The 18,772-nt window shown below is 42.8% G+C and overlaps 1 protein-coding gene across 8 annotated transcripts in view; it reads left to right on the top strand.

Annotated features, from left to right (window-relative positions):
• Nucleotides 1-18,772, top strand: part of agbl5 (AGBL carboxypeptidase 5) — a 70,156-nt gene that overhangs the window by 3,484 nt on the left and 47,900 nt on the right. For 4 of the 8 annotated variants that reach the window (XM_060902800.1, XM_060902798.1, XM_060902799.1 and 1 more), the window contains 8 exons: nucleotides 53-230; nucleotides 4,667-4,845; nucleotides 5,196-5,700; nucleotides 7,454-7,623; nucleotides 8,065-8,200; nucleotides 8,290-8,480; nucleotides 8,659-8,840; nucleotides 10,792-10,983. In XM_060902800.1, coding sequence (XP_060758783.1) covers nucleotides 53-230; nucleotides 4,667-4,845; nucleotides 5,196-5,700; nucleotides 7,454-7,623; nucleotides 8,065-8,200; nucleotides 8,290-8,480; nucleotides 8,659-8,840; nucleotides 10,792-10,983 — 1,733 coding nt within the window. Of the gene's footprint in view, nucleotides 1-52; nucleotides 231-4,666; nucleotides 4,846-5,195; nucleotides 5,701-7,453; nucleotides 7,624-8,064; nucleotides 8,201-8,289; nucleotides 8,481-8,658; nucleotides 8,841-10,791; nucleotides 14,224-18,772 lie in introns of those variants that run through there. The other 4 variants (XM_060902804.1, XM_060902801.1, XM_060902803.1 and 1 more) reach the window with 3 other exon arrangements.

The following is an 18,772-nucleotide window of genomic DNA, read 5'->3' as shown; positions in this document are numbered from 1 at the left end:
ACAGGGATCTAGTTGCAGTTCAACACCTCGTTTTCTTCCTCTCTGTTTCTAGTCCAGCAGACAGTCTGTATTATCACCGTGAGTTGCTGTGTTACTCTCTGGATGGGCACAGAGTAGACCTGCTGACTGTGACCTCCTGCCATGGCATGCTGGAGGAGAGAGAGCCCAGACTGGAGAAACTCTTTCCTGACCACAGCATGCCACGACCACACCGCTTTGCTGGCAAACGGGTATTAATTCCTCTACAGCTATATAACCAGACACACACAGAAAGGTGACACGTAGCTAAATCTCTCAAGTGCTCTGCCGTATTAAGGCAGGTCCAGCCTTATAGTAGGTCTCTTGTTAGTTCCCGTCTCTTTACTCTTGTGTAAGAGTGGCCATCCTTGATACAATCTAGCATCCCTGTCCTTCGTCTCCCAGGAGGCCACTTTCCTGCCATACGGCCTTCCATGACTTTGACCAGCAGGTCCCCATGCCGAAGTGCATGTCCAAACCAAGCTCTATGCCTCTTGTTGATTGTGTGTATAATTGCACGCTCTTCCCTGGCACGCCTGAGTACCTTTTCATTACTGAGCCTATCTAACCAGACAATGTCACACATCCACATTTACTTGTTTCCACATCCACATTTCACAGCTCTCCAGCCTGCATATCTTGTCCTTATGCAGTGACCATGTTTCACACCTGTACTGTACATGAGGGTACTCCAGATAAGAGCTTTGATGATGTGCTTCTTCAAACTGAAGTTGAAGTTCTTGGGCATCAACTGTTTTCTACTCGAGAAGGCATCCTTATCTCAAGCTATCCTTGATCTGACCTCCCTTTTGCAATAACCATCTTCACTTAGAATACTTCCAAGGTAGTTTAACTGTGTCACCTGTTTTAACTTCTTACCCTCAAGACGGATCTCAAATTGTTCACCAGGCCTTTTACTAATCTTAATTATCTTTGTTTTCTTCAGGTTGATCCTCATACCATAATGCACGGCAGTAGCCATCATTCAATCCAACATGCGTTGCAGAACTAGCTACCGTCGCCTGGTCGTCTGCATACCTGACTGTCTTGACGAGCTGGCCACCAACGCAAATGCCTTCCTCGATATCTGATAAAGCCTCTCTGAGCATCGCTTCTGCATAGAAGTGGCGACAGAGAGCAACCTTGCTTAGTACCACATCCGATATCTGCTGGCTCTGTGGCACCATCTTTCTTTCTCACAGTAGCTGTTTGGCCCATATATAAAGCCACTCTCAGTCTCCTGTCACGCCAGTCAACACCAATGCTTTTTAACACCTCCAGGAGTTTTATCCACTCTACTCTGTCAAAGGCTTTCTCGTAATCCGCGAAACACACGTATGCATCCTGACCACGGTCAATGCAGCGTTCACTGAGCAGCCTCATGACCGCTATGGCCTTCCTGGTACCAACCCCTTTCCGAAAGTCAACAAAACACGGAGGATCACCTTTGAGGCGTGTGCGATAAGACTTATGGTTCTATGTTCCTCGTAGCGTGTCATTTGTGATCTTTTCTCCAACTGTATTAACACTTACTTCAACCAGTCCTCTGGCCAAACTCCAGTTTTGTATATAGACCTGCAGAGATCTACAAATGCATTCACATATTCTGGACCCATTGCTTTCAACATTTCCGCCGGTATTCCGTTAATTCCTTCCGACCTCCCATCACTCAGCTGTTGTAACGCTTTTACAATCTTGTCCTTTAAGACATCAGGTCCGATGTCACCTGACCTGACTACTTCTTCCCTCTCTAGTGGTATGCTATCTGGTTTGTCATCCTTGGCGTAGAGCTCCTCTACATATTCTCTCCATCTCCTCCTAACATCAGCTGGATCTGTCAGCAGAGTTCTGTCCTTACTCAGCACATTATCTTGCTTCTTGCCCCCTCGCTCCCCCTGACAGAGCTCCTTCATCTTAGCATTCATTAGATCTGACCTCCTTCTTCTATCCAGTTCTTCAAGCTCGACGCACTCATCTTCTCACCCCTTAGTGCGCACTCTATCCGTTTCTCTGCGAAGTTCATTAAGTTTCCTGTACATCGCTTTACCGTGTTCCGTGTTTACGTTCCTCCTCTCCTCCATCTTGTCTATCATTTGCTCAGTGACCCAAGGTTTCTTGACCTTTTTACTTGCTTTGTACCTGACATTTTCCTCTCTGCTTTTCACAACTGCGCTTTTGAGGTGATTCCAGCATTTCTATACCAAGTTCTGGCTTGTGCATTCAGTCTCCACTTCAAGATATTTATTCGCTCCCTTTGCAGACTTTTCTTGATCATCACCTTTCAGCTTCTCCCTGTTCCACCTCATGATTTTCTTATTACCGGATACTCTCTTAGCTTCACCTTCATCATGATGAGGTTGTGATCGGAATTACAGTCAGCTCCTGGGTATGCTGCTGCATTCTTCACACTGTTTCGGTACCTTTGCCTCACCAGGATGAAATCGACCTGCAGGTGCCTGACATCTCCCGGTGCCTTCCATGTATACCTTTGTCTTGGGTGGTGCTCGAAACAGGTGTTAGCTATCATAAGGTTCATGTGCTTGCAGAATTCAATTAGCATATCACCTGTCTCATTCCTTTTACCAAGGCCAAAACGGCCTGCAACTAAACCCTCACTTCCTACTCCAACAACTGTGTTGAAGTCTCGTAAGATTATCATGTAATCATTGCTCTTTCTGCAATTGATCAACTCTTTGACATTATCATACATTTCCTCTACTTCCTCGTCCAGGTGGTCAGTGGTAGGCATGTACATGACGATGACTGTAATATCCACCGGATTTCCTCTTAATCTTACCATCAGAAGCCAGTCACTATGACTTTCCACTATCTCGACGCACTTTGCTGTCTGATTGTCTAAGAGCAAGGTGACGCCTCTTTCCCTCCTTATTCCTCCAGAGTAGATTACGTGCATGCCATCACTGAGGAAATCACCCCTGTCTTTCAAGCATGCTTTGGTAAGGCCTAAGATCTGAGTGTTTTCTCTGCGCATTTCATGCTTGATGCTCTCTAACTTCTCCTTACTCAACACTGTTCTCACATTCCATGTACCAATTCGGATCAACATATTAGGAGGATTTCGCATATTGACGACCTGAGAGGCCCCCATTCCTCTCCTGCCGGATGTGGCACCTTGCCTAGCAGAGATCCCATTCACGTCGTTACTTCCAATATCATGCATTGTATCAGTCGTAATACTATAAGTGATCAAAGGAAGAAGAAAATATGCTGAGGTGGTTTCCCGTTGCCTTCCTCAGCCGCAGTGGCCACCTAATTGGGTCTGGTGGACCCGAGCATAGAATGCTAGCATCCTGCTGTATTCACCGGTGACTGTAAAGGCTCTTTTGCTGATACAGCAATCCATCATGCTGCTGCCCATGACTTCTTGGGAGTCCATCCTAGGGCTAGGTGTGACGTACCTGTATCCCTGGTGAGGGAGGCTAGGGGAGTACTGACGCTTGCCCAAGGTAAGCTCCCAGACTAGCGTAGGGAAGGAGTTGTCTTACTTCTTCATTGTAGGCTGCCCTGAATGGGTGTCCACCCACTGCCCTCAAGTTAAAGGGGTACAAAATATAATATATACGGTTGCTGATGTGACAAAGTAACGTATTCTTAAGTATTCTATCAAATTTATGTACTAGAAAACAACGAAATATCTTGGTAATTGTAAATATAATACTTTATACGCTAAACCGCACGAGAGTCGCCATTTTTAAAAGACCGTGACGTCAGCGCTACCCACTGCACTAGCGGAACTCTCCGAAATAGAGGAGATAAGTGTGTAATCATGGCGTCGGGCGCATCAAGTGAAAGCGACAGCTCTGTCGAATCATACGAAGAGATCCCGCAAGACACACTGCAAGCAGGCTATGGCTTAGAAGGGTACCAGTTTGAACCTAAGAGAGGTACTCTCGACTCCGGTGATGAAATAAGAGAAGAAAACTCGGATGACGGCGAGGATGAGACTGATGCTGACCATGGGCATGGCGAGCATGGGGCAGAGCGTCTGCGTGCAGGTGACGCGGCGTGGTGCTCGTGCGGAAAATGTAACGTGGAGTTGCTCACGAGTCCAGCAGAATTTATTTGCTGCAATGAGATAGGCGCCACCCGTGGACTTGCGAAATCGTCGCAAGAGGCAGAAACAGGTATTTCACACGTGCTATTCCCAACCTCAATGAGCCAACACAACTGGGCACATACATGCGTCATGAGTGTTACACAGAGAAAATGAACGTGCATTCTGATTGGATAAAATTAATATCATGGCGGGCTGTTCAAACTGCGGAAATAGTTTGCTCGAGCTACTTTCAAAACACTAACTTTCCAACCTTAGAACAAAAAACTTTTGTAAGTCTTGAATAAGGTTCATCAATGTGTGTTTTATTGTTATTTACTCTATATATTGCCCTCTGTTCCCCTTTAAGCTTGACTAAAATTCCTATAACACTTTACTGTGAGCTATCAGCTCTTAATGCTGCTGGTGTAAAAATGTTTTCACACTTTTTCCATTTCATGCTGTTATTGGAAAATAATCCACTTTGGGGTAATTCCACTTCAAGTCTGGTCCGTTGTTGATTTATTCTCCTATAATTGCATGCCAGGTTGTGTTTTATGTCAACTGAAGTTCTGTGTCTATATATCTGTGTAGGTATTTTTCATCAGCAGCAGGGTGCATCCTGGGGAGACACCCTCCAGCTTTGTGTTCAATGGCTTCCTGAACTTCATTCTGAATCAGGAGGACCCACGGGCGCAGATGTTGTGCCGGATGTTTGTCTTTAAGCTCATCCCCATGCTCAATCCCGATGGGGTTGTGAGAGGTCACTATAGGTTTGTAACACAGAGAACCATAACTTTTTTTGATGGCTGTTTTCAACAACACGTCTCATCCTAATTTTAATCAAATAACATAATATATGGACCAAATAAATATGTAAAATTTTTAAATGTAATAAATTGAAACTGAAAATGGAAAAGGCATTTCACTTTCCTTTCAGTCTTTAATGATCGTTTCAGGGATTTTGTTTCTGGATCGTTTTAGTTAGAACTAACTGCAACATTTCCTAAGTATGAAATCTTTACTAAATTTTGGAGAATTTGCTTCATCCGTGACCGTAATTTGAAGTGTCGTAACACAGTGCTGTGTGTATCTGTGTTTGTGTATATGGTTGGATTTTTAGGACGGACTCGCGTGGCGTGAATCTTAACCGACAGTACATGAACCCAAGTGCTGAGCTGCACCCCTCCATCTATGGAGCCAAATCCCTCCTCCTGTACCATCACCGGCACAACCGCCTTAAACCCAGCTCTCCCTCAGCACTTAAACTCTCCAACCAATCCAATACCACCATGCCACAGCTAACCACACCCCTTGAACTTGAACACTACCTCAACTGTCGCAACGAGGTGGAGCGATTGGAGGGCCCAACCCTCGAACTCTCACAGATTCCCATGCAGATGGACGAAAGCTGGGAGAGTAAAGGCAGAGTGAAGGGCAAGCTCGGGCAAGGCGATGAGAACGATTCCACACCAAGTCGGAGTGAAGCGTGCGTCTCTAACCTTTCCCCGACAGAGCAAATCCCACCCCAGGAAAGTGGAGTGGCTTATTACATAGACTTGCATGGCCATGCCTCCAAAAGAGGATGCTTTATGTATGGGAACAACCTACCTGATGAGAATCAGCAAGTAAGTGTGTATGTGTATATGCGTTCTTGGTGACACGGACTATAAAATAAAGTGATGGTTTATATTGATTTGATGTGTAGAATGTATACTACATGCAGTTGCAACATGTCAGTAGAAATGAGACGTAGTGGGGTAGTGCAGCCATTATTTATAATGGCATGTACTTGCAGCATAGGTGATACTTTTTAGATGAATAGCCTGCGTCATGTCTGTGAAGATTCTCAGTCATCCAGGTCATAGTAAACTCATCTCATCATCATCTCTAGCCGCTTTATCCTTCTACAGGGTCGCAGGCAAGCTGGAGCCTATCCCAGCTGACTACGGGCGAAAGGCGGGGTACACCCTGGACAAGTCGCCAGGTCATCACAGGGCTGACACATAGACACAGACAACCATTCACACTCACATTCACACCTACGGTCAATTTAGAGTCACCAGTTAACCTAACCGGCATGTCTTTGGAATGTGGGGGAAACCGGAGCACCCGGAGGAAACCCACGCGGACACGGGGAGAACATGCAAACTCCACACAGAAAGGCCCTCGCCGGCCACGGGGCTCGAACCCGGACCTTCTTGCTGTGAGGCGACAGCGCTAACCACTACACCACCGTGCCGCCCGTCATAGTAAACTGTGGGTGATAAAAGAGAGCAACTGGACTTGCTTGAAGATTCTTGAAGATGTTTCACCTCTCATCCAAAAGGCTTCTTCAGTTCTGTCTGACTAATAGGGAGTATCCTCTCATGGATGAAAAGCAATCCTAAGGTGTTGTTGAGAAAGCACTTCAGAACTGCGAGTATCCCAACTGGTCTTTCTTCAAGAGCAGAAAAAGGAACATAACGGACAAGGAGGATAACAGGAACAAACACAAAAACATTTATCATTCCCTACATTTCTGGTCTATCTGAGAAACTCAGGAGGATCTTCTACAAACACAACATTCTGGTACATTTCAGACCCAGTAACACCCTGAAGCAGAAACTGGTCCACCGTAAGGACAGAATAGCCAGACACAAACAGGACAACATAGTGTATGAAATTCACTGCAGTGAGGAATGCACGGACTTGTATATTGGAGAAACAAAACAACCACTTCACAGGCGCTTGGCTTAACACAGGAGAGCCAGTTCCTCAGGCCAGGACTCTGCTGTCTATCTTCATCTTAACAATAAAGGACACTCATTTCAGGATTGCAACGTACGCATTTTAGCCAGAGAGGATTGTTGGTATGAGCGAGGAGTTAAAGAAGCCGTTTTTGTTAACCTGCAACGGCCATCACTGAACAGAGGTGGTGGTCTAAGACATCATTTATCAGCCACCTACAATGCAGTCCTTGGCACACTTCCCAGACAACTGAATGCACACCAAAACCCAGCTGTTTTCAGTGACTCACAGGAGGACAGAGAGAACCAACAACCCATTGATCACCGCAACGACACTCTAGGCCGTTCACACCCAGCCCCCAGTGACCCACACCAACAGGGTGACTCAACGACACCTTAGGATCGCTTTTCATCCATGAGAGGGTAAATACCTGATATTCCCTATTAGTCAGACAGAACTGAAGAAGCCTTTCAGATGAGAGGTGAAACGTCTTCAAGCAAGTCCAGTTGCTCTCTTTTACCACCCACAATAGCCTGTGTCTAATGTTTCACAGCTTCCAGTTCTCTATTAATTTTTCTCATGGCTCAAGGAAAACAAATCCTGATCCTAAATGAGCACAAACTAATTTTTCTTCATCTGTTTTTGTTGTAGGTGGAGAACCTGATGTATCCGAAGCTGATCTCATTGAACTGTGCCCATTTCGACTTTCTTGGCTGTAACTTCTCAGAGAAGAACATGTACGCACGGGACAAGCGTGATGGTCAGTCTAAAGAGGGCAGCGGCAGAGTCGCTATACACAAAGCCATTGGATTAGTTCACAGGTAAGCCACCAATGTATGCACAGTCTGGTGACAAATTCAAGGAAAAACGAGTATAAAGAGCCTTAAATACTCATCAGATCATTCAGTGGATGGTGACATTGGTAACATTCCAGGAAGAGACCATTCTCATCAGAATGGAAATGTTCTTCATAGGATAAAGATGATCAGTCAGGATATTGATTTGCAATGATGTTTTGTTTTACTCTTAAAGAAGAGCCAAACCATTGCTGGCAGAATGCTTCCCACAGTTTTTTTTTTTTTTTTTTTTAAATTTCTCCTTTAATTTCTCCCCAAGCCATATGTTTGCATTAATATACTGTATAACTAAAAATGAAGTATAAATGACTGACTGACTGACTGACTGACTTTATTCTGAGATTGAACAGCAGCTCAAAAGTTCAGTATGGGATTACTGAGAGATCTGCTTTGATCTTTGTGCAGTTACACGTTGGAGTGTAACTATAACACAGGCCGCTCAGTCAACACCATTCCACCTGCCTGCCATGACAACGGCCGAGCCACTCCTCCTCCCCCTCCTGCCTTCCCTCCCAAATACACTCCTGAGGTATACGAACAGGTAAAACAAATCATTCATAATCTGTGTGCATTATACTGTCTCATCCTGGAGCCAGGTTCCTCAAGTGTTCATTCCTGTTTGTTCTTCAGGTTGGCCGTGCAGTCGCAATAGCAGCACTGGACATGGCTGAATGTAACCCATGGCCACGGCTTGTCCTGTCTGAGCACAGCAGCTTGGTGAACCTACGAGCATCACTGCTCAAGCATGTGCGCAACAGTAAGGGCTTGGGCTCAAACGGCCAGAAGAACTCAAACAAGGCTCCCAGCCCTCCGAGATGCACGTAAGGGCAATCTGAAACCAAATTTTATATCCTCCTAAATTCTCAACTAAGTTGTATGTTTGTATGTGCTGTATGTAGTGTTGTGGGTTTTTTTTTGTTTTTTTGGGGGGGATCCTATTTTTTTTTCTACTGCTTTATTAAAAGGAACAACTGTTCCTTTTCTCACTGTATGCATCAGAAGTCTGAGCAGCTCTGTTTCGGAAAATTCCTTAAGCCGGAGTCGCAGCCACAACATCGCTGGGAACAAGCAAATCTCTTCACAGCTGAAGAGTTCCCCTAGCTTTACATTTGGCTGGAGCAACTCTGGAAACAACCCCAGCTCACACAAGCCCGCCCACAAAGCCCTGGGGCCAATCAGAGGTGAGCGAGCTCTCTGTTGCTAACATGGATAGATGTACAAGAATATGTATGACTAATTACACATAGCATGTGTGTGGTCTTACAGATCAGGATTTAGCACTGCCTCTAATGCCTTTTTGCCTACTGTGTGTGCATGATACCGGAATTCATAACCCAATATTGTCAGAACAATTAAATTTCTTAGCGAGATTTTATTGTTATGAGCTTATTTGACTGGTTACTTGAACTGAATTTAATCCAAACCTCAAGAACTCAAAAACAAGATGGTCTGGAAATTGGACTTGGTGTTCTCTCGATGGAAAGTTTAAGAATACTTTACTTTAAGCTTGGGTTCGATGCCTTTTTCATGTATTGATAATTGGAGCATTTTCCCCATGATTGTTTTATTTAATATATATAAAATTTGCATTTTTCAGATAGGAAAAACAGACGTAAATAAATAGTTCAACCCTTAAAGTGCATATCACGGGTAAATTCAGGAGCAAGATCGGTGTCTCATCTCATCTCATTATCTGTAGCCGCTTTATCCTTCTACAGGGTCGCAGGCAAGCTGGAGCCTATCCCAGCTGACTACGGGCGAAAGGCGGGGTACACCCTGGACAAGTCGCCAGGTCATCACAGGGCTGACACATAGACACAGACAACCATTCACACTCACATTCACACCTACGGTCAATTTAGAGTCACCAGTTAACCTAACCTGCATGTCTTTGGACTGTGGGGGGAAACCGGAGCACCCGGAGGAAACCCACGCGGACACGGGGAGAACATGCAAACTCCGCACAGAAAGGCCCTCGCCGGCCACGGGGCTCGAACCCGGACCTTCTTGCTGTGAGGCGACAGCGCTAACCACTACACCACCGTGCCGCCCTCAAGATCAGTGTAATTCTCCTATTTTATATTAAACTTTGGTCAAATATCTGTCACATTTTGTGCAATTTTTTTTACCTTGCGCAATACCAGAAAAATTTAGTTGAAATCAAGCCATTTGAGGCGAATTGGTCCGCCTCTGAAAAAACTTGGCATTTGGATTTCCCGGCAAACATTGATTTTCGTGATGTCACGTGCGGGACGCTTCCCTCTGAATCCTACGTCAGCGTTGGTTTGTTTATGAGAAAACGACCTGGTGGTTTTCTGCAAATCTCTTCAATGTTATCACGTAATTATTAAAATGGTTAACAGATGTATCGTAGGAGGGTGTAGCAACACCAATCTTGGTGGGATTAGTGCTCATCGTTTCCTACATTGCGCTCAGGTGACAATTCCATATTTCAATGCAAAATTGCTCGCTGCTAAACTTGGTCTACACAGGCTGTGCACTGAAACCGTGCAAGCTCTCGGAGCCTGCTGGCGCTTCCGCAGGTGATGTCACAAATCTGGCTCCAGACTCCCTTGGGATTTTTCCAGACACGTTTTGTTATTTTATTTTTTTCTGTTGTAGACAGATGGCCTTGTGCAAAATTACCCTCCTGGATGAGTGTGTAAAGGGACATTCTTTCATATAAAAAAAAAAACGAATTTGGTCCAGGATATGCACTTTAATTATCCAAGTTGTGATTATCGGTGTTCAGTGTCATATAAGGAAGGACCACTAGATGGACCCGTATTAACCTGCCTGATTGTGAACAACCAAACGAATTGTCAGGTCAAATGATCATCATATCAGATTTTATATCACCCTCTTGTGATCTCTGAAAGCTATTATTCCAGTCTGCATTAAACGGAAGGCCAAATGAATGAACTGGAAAGCACACATTAGATGTCTAATTTTAAATGTCAGCTGATTTTAATAAACGATGCCTCAAAAACATCAGTAAAACAACTTGCTGATTGGTAATCAGTACATCGATATAAGAACTGACCTACTCCATTTGAATTTGTCTACATGGCCATCAATTGTAAATATTGGTGTGTGTCACCCAGGTGCATGTTGTATATCTGTTCCCTGTAGAGTCGAAAGCTCAGGAGAAGAGGCGTCCACATCACCTCAGTCACCGCCTCTCACTCCACTGTCCCAGCAACAGCCAAGCTGTCCCAGCACGTCCCCCGCTCTCCCCTTCATCCTCCTCCTCTTCCTCTTCCTCTTCTCCCTCCTCGTCCTCCTTGGGGGCGGGGTCAGCCTCCTGCTCCATCAATACAGCAGGTCTGTACTCCCACACAGGCCTGCTCACCAAACTAAGCCCTCTGCACCATACCTGCCTCAGAGACACTCCGAAAGCACAGCCAGCGCAGCAAGAATAACTGGCTGCTGTGTGGGCATGCGTGCATATGTGTGAGATTGAGAGAGAAACTGAGTCTCTGACATGGTGCTTCTCTTTAAATAGAAGGCCCTGAGGGTTTTAATGGTTTTAATTTGACAGAATGGGCAGTGATTTTACAAAATTATGAATCTGCTTGTTGGTATTAAAAGCCAAATTTTAAACCTCCCTTTTTTTTTTTAAATCATGCAAGTAATGGGTCCGTTCTTTTCGTAGCATTGCACTTTGATCATATTAATATTGAAACACATACTCCATGCCAATGACTGAATGTAACGGGAACACAAAATGGTGCATAGCAACTGTATGTCAACGTGTGTGTGTGTGTGTGTGTGTGTGTGTGTGTGTGTGTGTGTGTGTGTGCGCTCCTTTTTTTTTTTTTCCAGAAATATTTGTTTCCTGAGCAGTGATGAATCATTTCTGCAGTACGCATTCTTGCACTTTTCTTCTCGTCATTCATTTCTGAATTTGATTAACTCTTTTTTAATTTTCTTTGCAATTAAGATTGTAATATATAGAAAATGCCTGTACTATACCACCACTTCTTCAGTCTGTCTACCTTCCTGGGGTTAAAAGAGTGGATATTACTGTCAGACAGTATTTATGATCTCTGAAAACAAGACTGCAAGATATTAATACTGTAGCATAATGTCACATTTATAGACCTTTAGTCATGTGGTTATGAACTGAAAAGCATCATATGTCATGAAAAGTTAGAGGTTCCATTCACAGAGGACTTTGTGCAGTAATATTTCTCAAGGAAGAAATAATTACCAATATCACTAAAAGTAAGTTACTCAGTTTGTGAACAGATTTGTTGTTTACACTATTCAAAAGAATAATTACAATGTTAGCAATGTGTTAACAGAATAAAGGGGTATGTTGACTAAGACTACAAGCTCTGGTTCACATTGGCAAGCAGTTTCATAGCAAAACAATTTCAAATCTCAATATACAGTACTGTGCAATAGTCTTAGGTGCATGTAATGAAATACTTTTTTAGACCAAAAATGTCTGTCTTAAAAAAACAAGATGAAATGTTTCAACGATTAAAAAAAAAATTACTATAAACAGCAGTAAGCCATAGTAAATGAAACAAAGTTAATATTAGGTGTGAGACGACCCTTTGCTTTAAAAAAAATAAATAGTAGTCTCCGGTACAATGAGTGTAGTTGTATAAGGAAATGAGCTGTAGATTTAACTGAGCATCTCGCAGAACCAGCCACAGTTCTTCTGGACACTTTGTCACACTTGCTTCTTAACTTTGCAGCAAAATTCAGTAGCCTTCATTATGTTTTCTTTTTCAGTCTGAAAAGTGGTCTCTTATATAATATGCTGCTCAGATGCAAACTTTTTCTTTTGTAACATTTTAATTTTGTGCTGGAAAACGAATGTTTAGAACTCTTAAAAAAAATTGTACTGACTTGATAATGTAGAAGTCATAAAATAGAAATCTGTAACAAAGCTTGTATGGTGCCTAAGACTTTTGCACAGTACTGTAGTACGAGAGTGAAGTATGAGTGTTTCTGTTCTTATGGTAGTCTCTGCTCATTTTGCTAAAATATCAGCCAGTCCACTCAAACAGTAGTTAAAATTTTTTTTTTCCTTGCCAGATTGAGATTTAAAAAAAAAAAAAAAGTCCTCATCTGACTGTTGTGCGTGGTATTGTAACAAATCCAACCATTTAAACACATTCACTAAAATTCATAGATGTTTCACCATTTGTCAGCTTCATGATGTATATAAATTTTATTCAGTACGTTTTATGTAGGGCAATTCTAATGTTTAGAAATGTTTATTCAGATCACTGGTAGGTGGCTCTTTTCTGTATAGATGTTTCTGGAAACTTTTTATTAAATTTACCACTCTGAATCTAAATTTGGAGAACATTTCTGAAAATTTAAATTAGCAAGATTCATTTTATTTAAGGTAGTTGCATTCGTTTTGCCTCAGAAGTGGGAACTCTGAAATTGAAATTACGTCATTTTCAAGGTACAAAGTAGGAAAAGAAGTTCGTTAACTTCGTTAGCAACAATGAGTGATGTACAAAACGGTGAACTATAGATTTAACAAGGGTGTGTGTGTGTGTGTGTGTGTGTGTGTGTGTGTTTTTATATATATATATATATACACACACACACACACACACACACACACAGGACTCATTCAAAGGTAAGAAGTGCTCCTTTTGTTTACTGTTCATACTGTGAACAGCCATGTTGATTTGACATCACTTGCTGAACTCAGGATTGAGGAGACCTTCCTGAGTTGTGGGGCGTGTTTTTTTCCTAATCTGAGTTCAAAAAATTTAGATAATCAAATGCAGCATAAGTGTAATGTGCAGGCAGTTTATTCAACTCGTTGACCCATACTACGTCAGCACTGCCACACTTTTTGCCTGGTTTTTTTGTTTGTTTTAAATGTAGCCTTGATTTTGAACCACTGTGATGGAAATGAGATTTGTGTGCATCTGTGATTTTTTTTTTTTTTTTTTTTTTTTTTTTCATTATTGGATGAGGCCACTTGTGATTTAATGGATCAAGTTTGGATAGAATCGCCAGTTCAGTGAATAGATTGTGTGTGTGATCGACCTTGTTTTTGTAAGCCATTACTAGCCCCTGCTGTCTCTGCTGTGGTATCACCTCATAACCATCAGTAAAAGTGTCCTGTTCTTCTTTTCTTCTTCAGTCTTTTATATTCTATAACCTAAATTCAGTTCCATCATGGGATGTAGCTTTCTTGTGAAAGGGTATCTATGCTCTACGCAGGGCTCTGCTCCTGTAGATCATTTAAGGAGCAACCCGAACTATTTAGACTACTAGATTCTGAGTGTTTGTTTATTTAAAAACAAAACAAGAAACACGAGTTGTCCATAATCAAGCTGCTGATGCTCGTGTCTGAAGCAAATTTCCACATCATGTTTAGCCTTTAACTCTACAATGTGCTTCACGTTTAATCTGCAGTGTGGAAAGCAGTGTACACCATTATACTGTATGTATACACTTTACATAATTTATTATACTGTACCATATATTACGCACATTGTTTGGGCTGTTGGAAGAGATGGTGGTCCAAATTTTTGATTCTTAAATAAACATGACAGTTGGTTAAATGGAAACAAAGAATTCTGACTTCTTTTTCCTGCACTTTCATGTCTTTTAAAGGGGCAATTTGTCATTTGAAACTGCAATAAAATGTGACTAGATGCACTAAAATGACACACTGCACCTTTAAAAGGGTTCTGCTCTGACTGTCCTGAAGTTTCAGCTCTTGCTTTTTTTTTCTCTCTTTCGCCTTTCATGTTGCTTTTCACGCTACTATAAGGTAGGATGTTTACCTTGCATTGTCGGAGTCCGAGAAAATATCATGAACCTCAGTAATTAAATCTTAAGCTCATTCTTGACTTTATAAATGATGTAATATTTTTTATAAATAGCAGTATATCCACCTTGACAACTTTTTGGAGCAACATTTCCAGCAACTGAATTCTTGGCATGAATTTAAAGGCAGAGTAGGTGATTTTTGCAGAAATCAGCAAGAGTAAGCTAGATTTGAAAAGAATCCAACCGAAAAGTCCCACCCCCTCCTTTCTGCTGAAGGATGAGTCCACACTGGGGGAGAGGAGCATAGCACATCACTGTTGTATCCAACTCACAAAATTCCCCCCCCCCCCCCCAAAAAAAAACAAAGCAAACCAGATAACTCCCTCCATTATCACCATCGCTGAAAAGCCGCACCAATGTTCACTTTGGTTTGGCGTCCTGCTTTTCCTGCCCTCACATGCTAGTCAGAGGGCCCTACTTCCCACTTGGGAAGTAGGAGTTATGAGTATGTCATGTTCAAGTGCTTTTATTTTTGGAGCGAAATGAAAACAGATGCAAAATTCCTTCTCACTTGCTTCTTGGGGATCTCCTATTTTGATTTGGTAGCACACATGCTACCCTGCATTGTTCTATATCAAATAAAGTGTACACAGATTATTTACACAAGCAACAGCTAATGATTGTTAAAAATAAGCATTTGTGTACCATCCACAACTGTCGTCCTCTGCCATGTTGAAAGTTTGAAGGTCATCTCAATTCAGGAACTCTGGTATGCAAATTATTTTGTAAGTTCCCACTTAAAATTACGAGTCGAGGGGGCATTCTTATGCAACTTTCAAGTTTGCAACTCATGTTTACCATAATTCCAATAGCATGTGAAGTCAGCATTTATCCAGCTTCTTTTTCATCTTTCTTTTCTTACTTTGTTTAGCAGTACAAACTGTTGTAGGTATAACATTAGGTGTAATTGGAAATTTTCACTGCCCTTTCTCTGTCGTTCTTGTGTAACTAGCCTGCTAGCACTAGCCATATGTCTGCAATATGCCTAGCTAGCCTTGTGGAAGACTATGGTCCCACACGTTGAGTACACTGGCAGAGTGTGCGCAGGTAGGATATCCATTCATTTTATTCAGACTGACTGAAATAATTGGACGGGCTTTTTACAGCCCTGTGATTTGCCAGAGATGACTGACCTTTTTCTTTTTTTTTTCTTTTCATCATCGGAGCATTTGATTTCTTCATTGCTATCAGGATATAACGAAAAGTTTAAAAAAATAACTGTTTCTGATTTTTAAAAAAATTGCCTACCCTGCCTTTAAGGAACTGTAGCAACTGACAACCTTTTAAACCCTACATTTGTATTACTGTTTTTCTGGATATGAATCAACTTCATGATGAGTGGACACTTGCAGTACAGGGAAATGAAGGTTTAAAGAGCAACTTGAAGCACTTTTCCTTGACAACAAGAATAATGCAGTCAAAACAATTTTCCTTTGAAATATATACAGTCATACTAGATGTTCAAAATAAGTAGATTGCTAGCTAGTTACCAAAGTGAAAAAGTATCTCAGCAATCATTGTTGAGTTAGTACAAACCCCAACCTGAGCATAGCCAATCAAGTGTATACTGAGTGTTAAAAAAAAAAAACAACTTTCGTATTTACTTGCATGTATAAAGGTCCCTTTTATGTTGTCTTTAAAAGAAAATGGCATGAGCTTGTATTTCTATCGATCATTTATTTTACACACGTATGTGTGTGTAATTTATATACATTTTAATTGCGCACGCACGCACGCGCACACAAAATATATATATTTATTTATTGTAAGTCCCCACTTGCTCCTCCTTCAGGCAGGATTTTTTTCTTTATTTTTTTTCTCCTCAAGCTCGGGTCCTCTACCAGAGGCTTGGGAGTTTGGGGGTCCTGCACAGTATCTTAGCTGCTCCTAGGACTGCACTTTTCTGGACAGAGAGCTCAGATGTTGTTCCTGGGATCTGTTGGCACCACTCTCCCAGTTTGGGGGTCAATGCACTGAGGGCTCCTATCACCACAGGGACCACTGTTGTCTTCCACATCTTTTCTAGCTCTTCTTTTAGCCTTTGATACTTCTTGAGCTTCTCAAGTTCCTTTTTCCTGATGTTATTTTCACTTGGTATTGCCAAATCTATCACTACAGCCTTGTTCTCTCATTTGTCCACCACTACCATGTCTGGTCGGTTAGCCATTAACAGTTTGTCCATCTGGAAGTCCCACAGGATCTTAACTTGGTCATTATCAACCACCTTCGGAGGTGTGTCCCATTTTGACCTTGGGACTTCCAGTTCATACTTGGCACAGATGTTTCTGAACACTATGCCAGCCAATTGGTTATAGCGTTCCATATACGTTCTTCCTGCTAGCATCTTATACTTTGCTGTTATGTGCTGGATTGTCTCGGGGGCATCTCTGCACAGTCTGCACCTGGGGTCCTGCCTCGTGTGGTAGACCCTGGCCTCTATCGATCTTGTGCTTGGGGCCTGTTCCTGTGCAGCTATGATTAGTGCTTCTGTGCCGTCTTCCAGTCCAGCTTTATCCAGCCACTGGTAGGATTTTTCAATATCGGCCACCACTTCTATCTGCTGGCGGTACGTCCCGTGCAGTGGTTTGTCTTTCCATAATGGTTCCTCTTGCACTTCCTTCTCAGGTTTCTGCTGCCCGAGGTATTCACTAATTATTCGAGTCAAGTCAAGTTTATTTGGAAAGCACTTTTAACAGTAAACATTGTCGCAAAGCAGCTTTACAGAATTTGAATGACTTAAAATATGAGCTAATTTTATCCCTAATCTATCCCCAATGAGCAAGCCTATGGCGACGGTGGCAAGGAAAGACTCCCTCAGACGACATGAGGAAGAAACCTCAAGAGGAACCAGACTCAAAAGGGAACCCATCCTCATTTGGGCAACAGACAACATGACTATAACATTAACAGTCTTAACATAAAGTCAGCTTCGTTGATGCTATAAACCCTCCACCGACAGAAACCCAAGCGCAAAACTGTTCATGACAACCACAGTCCCAAAGTCAGCAAGTCAACTGCAGTCCCCAGCCACAGAAGCACCACTGCAAGAGTCCAGAGCGTCCTCCAGGTGCGACCCCCAACTGTCCACATGGGGCTGCCCTCCACAGGAGCGATGCGATGAGACTCCAACCAGACACGGCACCAGGATGGATCAGGCAGGTCTGAGGAGCAGAAGAGGTCAGTATCTCGATCCCAGGACCGATGTGGGTGGGGGAGGAAAAAAAAAAAACAGGTTGTTAGATATGCCCAATGTCACCTGAATAAGTAGGAGGTGTGTGTGTGTGTGTATATAATATATATATATACACACACACACACACACACACACGTATATAGTGGGTGCGATTTGCTGGGGGGGGATCATCCCCCCTCTGGTTTTTATCTCCGCTGAAAAAAAATCCTCGGGGACAACCCCGTCAATAAAACAAACAAACCAAAAAAAAAAAATTGACATGACAGGCATGTTGTGACACAGTTTTCTATGGTCTACATTGCACTCACTTTCAAAATGACCCGAACTGGCAGCCTTGATGTTCACAAACGTCCCCAGCAAATAGATACATTGTAGATAATAACAATATCCAGGCTGGACGACAACGGTGTGCTTGCTGCGTGTGCTGCGCTGTGCCCCTTAAGCTGGCCGAAGGATGAAGGCGAGCGCATTCTGTTTGGGGAAGAAAAACTTGTCAGAATTCAAAAAACCCTGGCAGCTGAGGTCTCTGACACCGCTCTGCTGCTGAAAGAATTTCGACAGTACAAGTTCAACGGAGTCCAAGGAGAAAATCTCCTCAACTTGCTTTCTGTCGTCTCCACGCTTCCCGTGTCAACAGCAGTGTGTGAACGTGGATTTAGCGCCATGAATCACATCCTTACTGATGAGTGCAACAGAATGAATGTATCCACACTGAACAGCCTTCTTTTCCTCGCTGTCAATGGGCCAGACGTGCGTTCCTTCCCTGCTGAGAAATTCGCAGAAATGTGGATTAAAGAAGGGCGAAACGCGGCGGATAGCGCACCGACGGGAAAGCAGAAAAGGCCACATGAACGGCGCCATCAGAGCAAACTGTTCATTTAGTATTCATGTATTTTAGTGATTTTCGAGTCACTGTCCATTTAATCCGGAGGGAGAGAAACATCACAGCAACACGACAAGCAATGCGAACTTTGTTGTGTGTTAGTGTTCGTGTATTTAGTCAGAGAGATAGGAAGATGAATTTACTATCTCTGGTTTAGTGTTCATTTTCATTTAGTGTTATTTGATATCATCGGCACGGGCGCAGATAGAGGGGGG

The sequence above is a fragment of the Neoarius graeffei genome, chromosome 21 (genome assembly GCF_027579695.1).
Source record: "Neoarius graeffei isolate fNeoGra1 chromosome 21, fNeoGra1.pri, whole genome shotgun sequence".
NCBI classification, from domain to species: Eukaryota; Metazoa; Chordata; class Actinopteri; order Siluriformes; family Ariidae; genus Neoarius; species Neoarius graeffei.
The sequence above is the reverse complement of the archived record's forward strand: the minus strand, read 5'-3'. Positions and strand labels throughout refer to the sequence as shown.